Source organism: Bombina bombina, chromosome 6, assembly GCF_027579735.1.
Source record: "Bombina bombina isolate aBomBom1 chromosome 6, aBomBom1.pri, whole genome shotgun sequence".
In the NCBI taxonomy this organism is placed as follows: domain Eukaryota; kingdom Metazoa; phylum Chordata; class Amphibia; order Anura; family Bombinatoridae; genus Bombina; species Bombina bombina.
This window is the reverse complement of record NC_069504.1, coordinates 118,695,824-118,711,700: the sequence shown is the minus strand read 5'-3', so window position 1 is coordinate 118,711,700 and position 15,877 is coordinate 118,695,824. Positions and strand designations below refer to the sequence as shown.

Here is a 15,877-nt window from a genome sequence, read left to right as displayed (position 1 = left end):
CTGAAAAGTGAGCGTTAGACCCTTTAATCAATGACTCCAAATACCAGCGGGCGGCCAAAACCAGCGTTAGGAGCCTCTAACGCTGGTTTTGACGGCTACCGTCGAACTCCAAATCTAGGCCTAAGTGATTTAGAGGGATTGTGTCTCTAGTCCATAAGAGTGCGCTAATAGTGTAAATATTCTATATTTAGAGTTTTTGGTGAAAACAATTATGTGTGATGGATAGTGTAAATTTCCTATGTAAAAAATATTTGTGTAAATGCTAAGTGACTGACTTCTTAATTAGAATATGTAAAAAACTGTAAACAACAATAATAAATGACTTTAGATAGTGAAATTAAATCAACATGAAATTTATTTAAAAAATTATTACTAAAAAGTTATCCTCATATTTGGTAATTACCACTAGATGTCAAAATTTCTCTGGGACGTCTCCCAGATGTAATGTGAATATTCAAATGAACATATAGAAATTCTATATGTGTAAAAACTGCTGCATAAAAAATTATTAAACACAGAGTCAAATTAAAAAAGGTCCGTTTTTTAAAAACTCAAGAAAGGACTCCAAATATCTACTCGTATTATATATTGAGGATTGATGAACTAAAAGCAGATTTCTATAGTTTGCTTCTTCTAATTTACTGAGTACCGCTCTTAGTGCTATGCATGCGGCAAGAGAAGCAAAGAAGTAACTATACATGCCCAAAAGCAAGACCAAAATTCAGCTGTTGCAAACACTCTTGTTTGGAGCTTTTTCAATGTGTGATCCGAAACAGTTAAACGTTCATATACCGCTCTTAGTGCTGTGCACGCGGTAAATCCAACAGCTTATTATATCCTTCAAAAAGGTAAGGATTACTTTACGTTCACCAATCCAATTCAGAGTGTTCGTATCAGTTTAGTTTTACTTACAGTTCTTACTGTTATGGGAGACCGCACTGCTCTGGCCGCTTACTGCTTCTCCATGCTGTTCTCTCGCTCCGTTGTCTGTTCTCAGCGTCTGACGTCACACTCCTTCGTGGGAGGTCGTCTTTCAATGGCAGTGAGATCGCTGTTATGTATACTGTCACTTTGTATTCCTTGGTTGAGAATTACAGCTGCACTTAGTGCTATGCACGCAGTTGATAGTGAAGGTCCTTTGCAGTTCCCCAATTGGTTGGTGGGATGGAAATGTAAGAAAATGATAACCCGGGTTATTTTAATAATCTGTATATCAGATATGATTTGAATGTAAGTTCATAGATAAAAGAAAGGTCACACAGCTCGACGCGTTTCGCTCTTCCCAGAGCTTTATCAAGATGCTGGTGACTAGTAGCTTCTCTCTTTTTAAATGTCCTGCTTGATCCTTATTGGTTGTTTCTTAATTGTGTGTAAAGGTGGATTATTCAACCTTTCCATGGTTACTTCATTGTTGTTCCTGGTGTTTCCTCATAAAGGAATAGTTTAACTTAGTTGTTTTATAACTCTTTGTGTACTTAACAGGTAATTTTGGATCCACATTAATTATAAATAGTCAGAAATTCAATATTTCCAATTTTTTTCTTTAACTTGGAATCTTCTTTTTTTATTTAAGATTTATTTCTTTAAGGTGGTATTGATGAGTATCACTGTATAATCGTTACTTATGTATCCTTGTACTGTTCTATGATATTTCCTATTATAGGCAACATAGTTTTATTATGTAGCTGTAATGTTACACAATGTCTTCTCTTAAAAAGCCTTACTTATTGGTTATCATTGTTGATATATACAGAAACTTGGTCAGAACTGTAAGTAAAACTAAACTGATACGAACACTCTGAATTGGAAAGGTGAACGTAAAGTAATCCTTACCTTTTTGAAGGATATAATAAGCTGTTGGATTTACCGCGTGCACAGCACTAAGAGCGGTATATGAACGTTTAACTGTTTCGGATCACACATTGAAAAAGCTCCAAACAAGAGTGTTTGCAACAGCTGAATTTTGGTCTTGCTTTTGGGCATGTATAGTTACTTCTTTGCTTCTCTTGCCGCATGCATAGCACTAAGAGCGGTACTCAGTAAATTATAAGAAGCAAACTATAGAAATCTGCTTTGAGTTCATCAATCCTCAATATATAATACGAGTAGATATTTGGAGTCCTTTCTTGAGTTTTTAAAAAACGGACCTTTTTTAATTTGACTCTGTGTTTAATAATTTTTTATGCAGCAGTTTTTACACATATAGAATTTCTATATGTTCATTTGAATATTCACATTACATCTGGGAGACGTCCCAGAGAAATTTTGACATCTAGTGGTAATTACCAAATATGAGGATAACTTTTTAGTAATAATTTTTTAAATAAATTTCATGTTGATTTAATTTCACTATCTAAAGTCATTTATTATTGTTGTTTACAGTTTTTTACATATTCTAATTAAGAAGTCAGTCACTTAGCATTTACACAAATATTTTTTACATAGGAAATTTACACTATTCATCACACATAATTGTTTTCACCAAAAACTCTAAATATAGAATATTTACACTATTAGCGCCCTCTTATGGACTACTAGAGACACAATCCCTCTAAATCACTTAGTTTCTTTATAAGGTTAAATGCTGTTATAAACAGTATAAAAAAATCAGACACTTTCTGTTAATTTTTTCACTAATACACTAATAAATAATAGTAAAATAGTATTTCAAAAGGTACAACTTTTATATGGTTTAAACACTTTCTTCACACTTGGCTGTATTTACACAATAAGCTTTGTCAATTTTTTTCTTTACACTTGCAAACATTGGTTATGTGGACCCAGTAATAAATTGAAAATTTGCACTATAGAGTAACAAATTGGAAAATGTTGTATTCCTTAAAAATCCAATTACATCCCTTAAGTGTACCACGCCCCTATATCTACACAAATTCCTCTGAATATTGCAAGAAAACACTCCAGGTTGTTTTCTGCAAGACCCCCTGATTACACCCATGCCTCCCATGCATAAGTGTGCCAGGATTTTGGGTAGGTTTAGTTACAATCTGATATGCCTATCTTTAGTTTGGGGCCTATTGCATAGCCCAGTTTTATTTATTGCCATGAAAGTGTATATATTTGAAACATTGACACCCCAAGGTTTTGTATATGGAGTGCTTTGATGCAACCGTTTTAGCCAAAAAAATTGGAGAAAGTGTATGGTGGGTAATTTTTCAATTTTCCTTTTTACACACATATTGCTTTTAACTATAATTTAGGAGAGGCAGTTGTAAGTTATTGCAAGAAAACACTCCAGGTTGTTTTCTGCAAGACCCCCTGAGTACACCTATGCCCCCCATGCAAAGGTTTGACAGAGGTTTTGGTAAAATACAGATTTTAGAACTTATAAAAAATAGAACAGTGAAAATCAAAAAGAAAAAAACCCAGTAACAATAAATGTAACCAACCCCCCACCCCCAAAAAAAAAAAAAAACACAATCGCAAATGTAAAAAAAAAAAAAAATCCAGTGTGTGATACCACTTGAAGCATTCCCCAATGCAGAGTCCAGGGCAATCAGGACAGTAAAAGGTGGTGTCCCTTCTCTGCCACCTCTTGGTACAGACTCTGCATTTCTTCTAAGGATTCTGCTTCACTGCAGTAGGGGGGATTTTGAAAATAAAATGGGTAGCCCCAACTCTGCTCACTCCCTTCACCGCCTGGGAAGCAGGTGCATCTTGGTACAAAATCCCCAAAATGATCTGGAGCTGAAACTGTAAAAAAGTCAGTTTCATTCCGGGGTTTGCTTTTTTGAACAACAAAAAAGCGTTGTGGGTTGCAATCTGCATTAAGTAAATTGCAACCATTTTGTACCAGGCCTTTGTCTTACGCATAATTAGGTAGGGCTGCCGCAGCTGATCTGCTAGATCAACCCCACCCATATGCCGGTTATAAGCCTTACAGTAGCTTGAACAAAAGGACACTTGTATAAAAATTGTCTACATACAAGTGGTACCCTTTGTTCATTGGGGTAAAAGCAGGTCCCAGACAATCTTGCCAGTGGTTCCCATATGTTCTGGGCAGCCTGGAGGGTCAAGGTGGATATCCTTTCCCTCGTACACCCAGAAGGCCTGAGTATACCCACTCTGCTCTCACAGAGCTTATACACCTTTACTCCATACCTGGAGCGCTTGGAAAGAATATACTGCTTGAATCCCAGCCTTCCCTTATATTTCATCAGGGATTCATCCATGCATATATTCCTTCCAGGTGTATAAGCCTCTGCAAACCTGGCAGTAAAGTGGGTAATCAGAGGGTGGATTTTATAAAGCCTGTCGAACTGGAGATGCTCCCTAGGGGGGCACAGGGTGTTGTCGCTGAAGTGCATGAAATGTAGAATCATTTCATACCTCTTCCTCGACATACTCTGGGAGAAAATGGGGGTAGAGCAAATGGGGCTACTGCTCCAGTAGGAGCGGATGGAGGGTTTCTTTATGATGCCCATCAGCATAGTCAATGCCCAGAATTTTTTTAAATTCTGGAACATCAATGGGGGCCCATTGCTGCTTTGCCAAAAAAGTGTCAGGCTTTGCAGCATGGAACTGATGGGAATATAAATTAGTTTGGGCGACAATGTTCCCCAATATATCATTGCCCAGAAACACCTCCATAAACTGTTGGGTGCTAAATCATGCCACATCCACATTGATGCCAGGATTTGCAGTGAAGGGTGGGATATCTGGCCTCTTGTGATAAGGTGTTACCCACTTGGCCGCTGGAGCAACACGTCTCTTTCTGGCAGGGGGGCTACCTGGGTGGCTAGCAACCACAGATACATCACTGTCAGTTGAGACTGTATCTAATGATGTATCTGAGAATATGGCAGGGTCAAAATTGGGGTCTGAGTCAGACATATAGGCACTGACGCAAGGAAGGAAGGCATACGCCTCCTCAGCACTATATGTTCTCTGTAACATGATTTATTTTTATGTCAAAGAGAAACAAAAATTACTAAAAAAAAAATCAACACAAAATTTAAATTTAAATTAACTAAATGGCTCTGAAAAATTACTAAAAAAAAAAATTAACCCCTAAAAAAATGCACAGAGAGAAAAAAAGTGCTTTTGTGCAAGAGCCAGTGAGCAAAAAAAGTGTTGCTATGCTATTGCCAGTGATTTATAGTAATCACTGGCAAGCTAGGGGTTAATGGCTCACATTTTTTTACAAAAAATAATTTAAACTAGCTAAATGACTCTAATAAGAGCCATTGGGTCTCACAAAATAAAATAAAAAAAATATTAACCCCTATAAAAATGCACAGAGAGCAAAGAAAAGTGCTGCTACGCTATCACTAGTAATGTATAGTGATCACTGGCAAGCTAGGGGTTAATGGCTCACAATTCTTTACAAAAATAAATTTAAACTAGCTAAATGACTCTAATAAGAGCCTTTGGGCTTTACAAAAAAATATTAACCCCTAAAAATATGCACAGAAAGCAAAAAAGTGCTGCTATGCTATTGCCAGTGATTTATAGTGATCACTGGCAAGCTAGGGGTTAATGGCTCTGAAAAGAGCCTTTGTGTCTCACAATTTTTAACAAATATATGAAATAAATCTCTCTCTCCTGAACACAGATCTCTCTCTCTCTCTCCAACAAAAGCGCAAGTGAGGAGAGGGAGGGAGATCCAGACTGGTCAGAGTCAATATTTACAAATATTAACATGATCAGACAAATTAAATATTTTATTATTTAATTTTTTTTTATTCTGGCAAGCTCAGATTGGATTACCCTAGCCTGTCCCTATGATGAGGCAGGCTAGGGACACCCCCAGAGGCCCCATGATGCATTGGGCATCGCCATCTTTGAAGCCACATGGGGGAGGGGGGAAGGTGGCTATATGGGGGCTATATTGGGCTATTTTTATTGAAAAAACGACCCACCGAGGCACTTAGCACACTTTTAGAGCATCAGAAGCCTGCCTGATGGCTTCCGATGCTCTGCCTGACTGCTGGGCTCCACGTGGAGTGAAAACCGGAAGTGATCGCTCCAGGGATACGATCAAAATGGAGCCCGGCAGTCAGAAACAGTATTGCAGGACACCTCAACATCGATGAATCCCTGCAATACTGTTTGAGCGGCTGGAAGCGATTTTGATCGCTTCCACGGCTCAGAAACCTCAGATTACCCGAGGACGTGTCAGGCACATCTTTGGTCGTTAACTGACACCCTTTGGAGGATGTGCCTGACACGTCCTTGGTCGCCAAGGGGTTAAATGGTGACAAATGGTTGACTTTAGCAGCACAAAACATATTGCTAAACTTCCATTACTGCTGCCTTGTAGTATACTGGAGAATGGCATGTACCAGTAATGGCTAATTTTGGTACCTGAGATGTTTTGAAACTACCTTTCCCATGATGCTTAGGCACTCTGCAGTCTAGTTGAGAATTATGGGAAATGTAGTTTTAAAACATCAGGGGTGCCAAGGTTAGCAATCACTGACATATAACATTATGAAAACAGCAAAATATTTTGCAAGACTAAAATATTTTGTGCTTTAAAAAAAAAAAAACGGAAAATAATTCAAATGTATTTATTGTTTTAAAAAGATCAAACTCATGTCATTATTTTTTCCTCTTTAAATATAGACTTTGGAAGACTGGTCAGCAAAAATTGTTATAAATCTTCCTGAAGGCGAAGTGAGCAAGCGATGTAAAAATAAGATGCTTCGCAATGACAGCTATTCCTTGCACCTCAACGCCACATCCAGGTAACCAAATGTACATAAATGGAAGAAGAGTTTTGTAGTAGATGAAAATAATTAGAAGACTGACAAATGTTAACTAGTGAGATACAGAGTTTTTACACAACATAATAACGTTTAATTTAAAATGTAATTCTTTATAAAATGTTTACTGAGCTGTAAAAAATACTTTGCTCTGTTCATTCATTATTTTTTATGCCAGTTTTTTCACTCCCTATATTTATATATATAAAGAAAACCTAGCTAAGCTTAAAATAAAAATGCTATGGCTAAAAGGGAATATGCCTATAAGCAGATTGAAGTAAAAATGTTTTGCCTGTTGAATCTAATTTACATATCTTACCCAGAAACCTTTACTGCATTGGAAACACTGTATCTAGAGGTTTTCTGTGGAAAAACAAGTCTTTTAACTTGTCTAGATTTGTTAATATACACACACACACAAATGGATTTATTATATATTCCATCTTCCATCAGTTTTGAAGTATTTATTGATATCTATAACTGTGTATACATATTCTTTTTAAGATGGAATTTGGGTATGTGGGATGCTCATTAACAGAAGGCCTTGTTGCAGATAGGGTGTTCACTGTTAGAGTATTAATAAGGATAAGGCACGACAGAGGAGACTTTTGTCTACTCAAGTAGCTAACAAGTGAATATGATTCCTTTAGATCCCTCTGACAGTGAAGTGAGTATTTAGATAGCTAAAGCATTCTTTCTCTTCTTAAAAAAAAATAATCAGGAAATACAACACTTATTTTAATTGGAAGATCAAATGAAATTTCAACAATCATTAAAAATCCACAGAGTGATTTACTGAGCAGTCTTATATAGGGACCCCCATTCTGCATCTTCCCATTGGGAATCCTTGCAACCAAAGACTGTCCCTTTAAATCTAGGTAGCATGAGGCTGCGCGTGCCTAGAAAGCCACAGCCATAGCTGCTAGTCAGATTGGTATCGGCGTCTCTGCACATGGGACACCGAAATGGACCGCCTGGGGCCCTGCATTCGCCGCGACAAGCGGCTAGGACTGGGGTAAGGACCCTGACAGTGACTGTGTATGACTGTGTGTGTGTGACTGTGTGCATGTGCGCACATGCAAGCCGCGGATTCAATTACTTTGCAAGAACAAGATAAATTTGTTTACTTTTAGTTTTTCTTGATCTTGATTTCTTTCTGTTTCTTAAGATTTTAGGAGTCACAGAATGCTAATATGTATAAAACAACAAAAGACCTCAATGAAGTTTAGGGTCTTTCTGTACTCAACACCTTACATAAAAACTCCAATTGTTGATACTCAAACAAAAATATTAAAAACTGCAAATAGCTAAAACATTATTACACTAGGTGAAGAAATGCATAGAGAAAAGAGATATAAACCAAATATTCTATATTAATGTTTTATTTATTTGCAGGTTTTTAATATATGTTTGGAGTGTTATCATTTGCAGCCTTTATGCAAACTTCTGAGCACAGGAATATAAATTAGCTGAGGGGCTTTTAAGTGAGGAATTAAATGTTTCTTTAAATTGTTGGTGATCACTATAAAAATAGCAATGAACCTTCAACCGCTCTTAAAGTGCTCTTTAAAATTAGGGGTTGCGGTTTTAACAAAGCCTCTAACTCGCCCCGCCCTCCATTTTGTCTAGAAACACATTAGCTGAGGAACTCAGAGACCTCAGTTGACATATAGGGGCCAATTTATCATCGGTCTGTCCGACATGATCCTCTCAGCGGATCATGTACGACAGACATCGATGAATGCTGACAGCATACGCTGTCGGCATTTCTCATTGCACAAGCAATGCCACCCTCTGCGGATTCACGGTCAATCGGGCCGCTAGCAGGGGTGTCAATCAGCCCAGTCGTATAGGTTTGGGAGGATTGATCCCCGCAGCCTCAGAGCAGGCGGGCCATATTGATAATTCGGCCACATAGACACCATATGTTTGGTGGCAAGGAAGATGTTAATACACTAATTGGTGCTTTTTGAGGTGCATTCCTTTTGCCCTTCACAGGTATGCTATGTGGTACCCCGTTTATGTTTTGCTGTGATTTTGTTGTACAGTTTTGACCCTTAGGCCGGGGTATCATGGAGGAAAGTTCAGCTTTTAGGAACTTATGTGACAATGATTGGGATTTTGGAAACATCTGCTTTTAGTTACTTTTTCCATAGGGTCATTACAACATTGGTTATTATATAGCAGTGTATTTCAACATTTATAGAAAATTTAGCAACCTTGATTCATTTATTTTGTCTCTGATTTATAAATAGTCATGGTTAGGGGGAGATTGAATGGGCATAAGTTAAACTGAGTTAAAGGTTTAAATCAGTGTGGGGCATTATTTATTTTAATTTTGGCTTGCTTTAGGCATTGCTACAAAATAAGTTGGACTGCCACATATAATAATGACAGTGAGAGCATATGGTTCCTATTATTTTCTGGTGGTTCCCATAGAAGTTTTACCTATTACTTAGAAGCTGTTGCTCTGCTGCTACAGGAGTTGGTAATTAACAAGTCTGTATTGATAATGACAGTGCTGCTATTTTGCTTCTATCAATAGAGGCTCACAAAGGTTCTAGAGCACAGTGAAGAAATAATAGTTCTTATAAATTATTTATGAGCTTACCATTTGATGGTAGGCTTCTTTTTGGGACTTACTATGAGCAACAAATGTAAAGCTCTTCATTCTGCAGTAATATTCAAAATATTGAACACCTCATTGGTAACCAACCCCTAAAACATCTTGAATATCTAAGAAACAGAAGAGGAAGGACAAATCTCATTATGAAGCTCATCCCTTTTTTCGTATATAAGACTAGAAGAATTTGTTTAAACAGTTACTTAGTTTTCTACTCCAAAGTTTCATTTATCTCCATTCTACCAAAGTCCGGTAAAAGCTAAACGGTACCATGTTCCTGCCTCACATAAACACAAGGGTTCATGTGAGAAATTGTAATCCATTATCAATCATGCACTTTAATTCTTCCTTTGTTTTTATTCTGTTTTTGGAGAGTTTTGAGTCTTTTTGAGAGCATTAATGCTATAATGTATTATGAATATCTAACTTTTATTTCTATTCCTTTCCAATAGGTTGGCATTGCTAAATACTTCTATCTGCTTGGATCCAGACACCAACTATCTAATAGATGTTTATTTTACTCAACTATCAAACCTTGATTCAAGGGACAAACTGTATATACTCATTGATTCCGTAAGTATTATGAATGTTATTGTTCGTTGTCATGTACAGCTTTCTGAAACAACTGATTTCATTGTGGATAAGACTCAGATTCTGACATCAAGAAAACAGTGTGCTCTTTATTTTAATGGTTTCTCAGTGTAAGAGAGCTCTCCGTAAAATTAAGCGTTCAGAAAAATTGTCAGAAAAGAATTCTTTTTAAGATGGAATTTGGGTATGTGGGATGCTCATTAACAGAAGGCCTTGTTGCAGATAGGGTGTTCACTGTTAGAGTATTAATAAGGATAAGGCACGACAGAGGAGACTTTTGTCTACTCAAGTAGCTAACAAGTGAATATGATTCCTTTAGATCCCTCTGACAGTGAAGGGAGTATTTAGATAGCTAAAGCATTCTTTCTCTTCTTAAAAAAAAATAATCAGGAAATACAACACTTATTTTAATTGGAAGATCAAATGAAATTTCAACAATCATTAAAAATCCACAGCTATGAGCAAATATAGGGTTATAATTGACGAGTTTTAAATTAATTTTGTTCACAAAACACAGACATTGATAAGATAATCATTCTTGTGTACAAAAAGAAAGTTTAAAGGAATAGTCTAGTCAAAATTAAACATTCATGATTCAGATAGAGCAGACAATATTAAGAAACTTTCTAATTTACTTCTTTTATCAATTTTTCTTCGTTCACTTGGTATGTTTATTTGAAAAAGCAAGAATGTAGCCACCAATCAGCAAGCGCTACCCAGGTACTGAACCAAAAATGGGCCGGCTCCTAAGCTAACAATCAAATAAGGATACCAAGAGAACAAAGACAAATTGATAATAGAAATAAATTAGAAGTTGCTTAAAATTGCATACTGATCTAAATCATGAAAGTTTAATTCTGACTATTCCTTTAAAGAAGAAAGAAACTCACTGTCTTAAAAAGTTTGCAAAACAAAAAAGTGTAACAAAACACAACAAAAATACATTACAAAGATTTCTATAACTGTTGATAATTCCATCATTACTCCTACATCGCATGCCCGATGTCTTGGGGTCACACTTGACTCAGATCTTTCCTTCACTCCTCACATTCAGTTCTTGGCTAAAGCCTGCCGCTTCCACCTTATAAACATCGCTAAAATTAGACATTTCCTTACACAAGATACAACTAAGATTTTAATCCACTCTCTCATCCTTTCCCGCCTCAACTACTGCAACTCCGTCCTCTCTGGTCTACCTAGCTGCTGCATAGCTCCTTTACAATCCATTATGAAAGCCTCTGCCAGGCTCTTCTTCCTTACTCGTCGATCTTCATCTGCTGCGCCTCTGTGCCAATACCTTCACTGGCTTCCTCTTGCCTCTAGGATTAAACACAAAATCCTCACTCTGACATACAAAGCTCTCAACTGCACTGCTCCCCCCTACATTTCAGAACTTGTCTCCAGATACTCTCCCTCCTGTCCCCTTCGATCAGCTCAGGATCTCCTCCTCTCCTCCTCTCTTGTTACTTCCTCACATTAGCGTCTACAGGACTTCTCCAGACTGGCCCCCATCTTGTGGAACTCTCTGCCTCGCTCCACAAGACTCTCCTCTAGTTTTAACAGCTTCAAGCGCTCCCTAAAAACTCTACTATTCAGGGATGCTTACAACCAACAAATAATTCCCCTTGAACCCCTTAGAATATAAGCCTGTGAGCCCAGCTGTTTGCAGATCGCCTTCATAAGAGCCAACTACAACAGTGAAACTTTCGGCACGGCCCTCTACCCACTCGATCCCTGCAAAAGCTATCCTGTATATTGACTATGTTTACAGCGCTGCGGAATCTGTTGACGCTCTACGAATACCTGATAATAATAATAATAATAAATAGATGAAAACATGTAATAGCATGTTCTAAGTATTTCTAAATAGATATTCCATATATATCTGTATACCTATATATAATCAAATATATATATATATATTTATTTATACAGTGTATATGTATACATATATATATATATATATATATATATACTGTATATATATATATATATATATATATATATGTATTGATAAACAGTATATTGTACTAAAAAACATTTTATATATATATAGATAGATAGATAGATAGATAGATAGATCGATATACACTCACCAGCCACTTTATTAGGTACACCTTGCTAGTACCGGGTTGGACCCCATTTTGCCTTCAGAACTGCCTTAATTCTTTGTGGCATAGATTCAACAAGGTGTTGGAAACATTCCTCAGACATTTTGGTCCATATGGATATGATAGCATCACACAGTTGCTGCAGATCTATCGACTGCACATCCATGATGCAAATCTCCTGTTCCACCACATCCCAAAGGTGCTCTATTGGATTAAGATCTGGTGACTGTGGAGGCCACTTGGGTACAGTGAACTCATTGTCATGTTCAAGATACCAGTTTGAGATGATCTGAACTTTGTGACATTGTGCATTATCCTGCTGGAAGTAGCCATCAGAAAATGGGTACACTGTAGTCATAAAGGGATGGACATGGTCAGCAACAATACTCAGGTAGGCCGTGGCATTTAAATTATGCTCACTTGGTATTAAGGGACCCAAAGTGTGCTAAGAAAATATACTCCACACCATGACATCACTATCACCACCAGCCTGAACAGTTGATACAAGGCAGAATGGATCCATGCTTTCTTGTTGTTTACGCCAAATTCTGACCTTACTATCTGAATGTCACAGCTTAAATCAAGACTGATCAGACCAGGCAAAGTTTTTCCAAACTTCTATTGTCCAATTTTGGTGAGCCTGTGCAAATTTTAGCCTTAGTTTCCTGTTCTTAGCTGACAGTAGTGGCACCCGGTGTGGTCTTCTGCTGCTTTGCCCATTTGCTTCAAGGTTCTATGTGTTATGCATTCAGAGATGGTGTTCTGCATACCTTGGTTGTAACGAGTGGTTATTTGAGTTACTGTTGCCTTTCTATCATCTCGAACCAGTCTGCTTATTCTTTTCTGACCTCTGACATCAACAAGGCATTTTTGTCCACACAACTGCCGATCACAGGATATTTTCTCTTTTTCTGACCATTCTCTGTAAACCCTAGAGATAGTTGCGGGTGAAATCCCAGTAGATCGGCAGTTTTTTAAATACTCAGACCAGCCGTCTGGCACCAACAACCATGCCATATTCAAAGTCACTTAAATCCCCTTTCTTCCCCATTCTGATGCTCGGTTTGAACTTCAGCAAGTCGTATTCACCAAGTCTAGATGCCTAAATGCATTGAGCTGCCATGTGATTGGCTGATTAGTAATTTGTGTTAAGTGGCTGGTGAGTGTTTATATATAAATATATATATATGCATATGACTAAATAGAACATATTATTCTACGTGAAGAACAGTGGAATGTTAAATATTCATATTTTCCTGTCGGGTTAGCACACTTGAGAATATATGATTGGGTTTGCGTGCAAATAGGGTTTTAGGATTTTTCCACTTTTTCTGCTCCATTGACTTCTATAGGGGCATACGTTTACGCACGTATTTTAAGTTCGGATTTTTACGCTCAGGGTTTATACTCAATAGTATAGCATTTTTTTAAAATAGTAGTAAATGTAGTAATATTCTTTCACATTACATCTAAAGGTTCATACTTTAACCCCATTTGTCAACTTACTGTTAGTGTATAAATAAACACCCAAAATTATGTCCAGCAATATACATAAATACATGACTATAAAGTTCATATTCAAATTGACTGATACAAAGGGAGTTGAAGAATATAACACGTGTATTCAATTTTTTTATTGAGATTTAGTACTAAGTGCAAAATGTATCATCTTTGCAGGTGGACAGGTTCACAAATAGTAAACCTATCTGCCTGCAATTGCCCCTTGCAATGTTCCATTGCATGGCAAAAATTAACATTCCACAAGAGGTTTCTTGTGCAATGGTGCCCCCTTCTCCTGCATAACAAATTGCACAAGAGCAGGGCATGTCTATCACCCCGAACAAGTGAGTTTTGAGGTAATTGACCTTAACACCTCTGAGTTGACGGGAAGGCAAAAGAAGCAGTTTCTGATTTCTAACTTTGATAAATGTGTTTTGGGTGCTCTGTAAAACTACAATGAAAGTTTTCCTCACTGGCAGGCCAGTATCACATTTCTTTTAATGTATTTGAAGGAAAGCATGTGGTAATGTGTATTTTACTCGTTATTTAAATTATTATTAGTTATACAGGTAGCCCTCAGTTTAAGTCGGGGGTTAGGATCCAGAAGGAATGGTTGTAAATTGAAACCGTTGTAAATTGAAACCCAGCTTATAATGTAAGTCAATGGAAAGTGAGGGAGTTAGGTTCCAGGCCCCTCTCAAAATGGTCATAAGTAAGACCTAATACATTATTTTTAAAGCTTTGAAATGAAGACTTTAAATGCTAAACAGCATTATAAACCTAATAAAATAATCACACAACACAGAATATATAATTAAACTAAGTTAAATGAACAAAAAAATTTGCTAAACAGCATTATAAACCTAATAAAATAATCACACAACCCAGACTTCACTTGCATTTTTCTGAAAACAGTTCTTTTTATGCATTCCAATCTGGACTGATTTATAGACAGGAAGATATTGTTCCTTTGAAATCTGCTTGATAGCTCAGGTCTGGTTAAACTGATCAATTTCAGCTTGCTTGGCTTTGCTGCAACACAAGCGGACAGCTCCACCTACTGGCTATTTTAATCAATGCACTGCTTCTCAATGCTTTTCAATAGCAGTCACATGATTGGAAAAAAAGGTTGTTATTCTGAAACGGTGAAAATTGAACCGTTGTAAACCGAGGGCCACCTGTATATCATAAGGGTATATTAGCACAAAAGAATATGGTAGCATGAGGTTATGTAAAGGGATTCAAAATGTTTCATGATTCAGATACACCATATAATTTTAAAAAAACTTTCCAGTTGATTTATTTTATCTATTTCGCTTTGTTCACTTGGTATCATTTGTTTAAAAGCATACCTGGGTAGGTTCAGGAGCTATGAGCTAGCTGCTGATTGCTGACTGCACATTCTGTATATGCCTCTTCTCATTGCCTTACCATGTGTTTAGCTAACTTCTAGTAATGCCTTGCTGCTCCTTAAATAAAGGATACCAAAAGACTGAAGCAAAAATTATAAATATAATATAAGCACATTGGAAAGCATACATTTAAAAAAAATGTATGCCCTATCTGAATCATGAAAGAAAAAAATTGGGGTTTCATATCCCTTTAAAGACTTCAGGGCATATGTATCAAGCTCCGTATGGAGCTTGATGCCCCGTGTTTCTGGCGAGCCTGCAGGCTCGCCAGAAACTGCAGTTATGAAGCAGTGGTCACAAAGACCGCTGCTCCATAACCTGTCCGCCTGCTCTGAGCAGGCGGACACACATCGCCGGAAATCAACCCGATCGAGTACGATCGGGTTGATTGACACCCCCCTGCTGGCAGCCGATTGGCCGGGAGTCTGCAGGGGGCGGCGTTGCACCAGCAGCTCTTGTGAGTTGCTGGTGCAATGCTGAATACGGCAAGCGTATTGTTTGCCGTATTCAGCGAGGTCTGGCGGACCTGATCCGCAGTGTCGGATCAGGTCCGCCAGACCATGATAACTAGAGGCCTTCTTGTATTTGTGTATAAATTGTGCTTTGTCACTTGCTTCCTAGAAAGGACATTTTAGGGGTCTGTCCCACTATCCCGGGTTGCTAACCATCTGTCCCGCATTGCCCATGCATTAAATTTTTTATTTTTTTTTAATTCTATTGGGCACATACTCAGAAGCAGCTGGTTTTGCTCTCCCAGGGTTAGATACCTGTTAGATTCCTTGTGGAAAAGTAATGGTGTGTGGGTTAAGTAAGAGTAAGAAGGCTGTATACCCTCTGACCTCAGGTAATGGTGACCTCTAACCCCTGGTAGTGATGACGTCTAACCCCTAGTGATAATACTAGAATTCCTTCAGT

General features: G+C 37.6%; 1 protein-coding gene across 1 annotated transcript in view; it reads left to right on the top strand.

Moving 5' to 3' along the window:
* The window catches only part of LOC128662698 (laminin subunit beta-4-like), a 315,199-nt gene that overhangs the window by 136,865 nt on the left and 162,457 nt on the right, over positions 1-15,877 (top strand). Inside the window, exons 17-18 of the mRNA XM_053716585.1 lie at positions 6,586-6,707; positions 9,801-9,921. Coding sequence (XP_053572560.1) covers positions 6,586-6,707; positions 9,801-9,921 — 243 coding nt within the window. The remainder of the gene's footprint in view (positions 1-6,585; positions 6,708-9,800; positions 9,922-15,877) is intronic.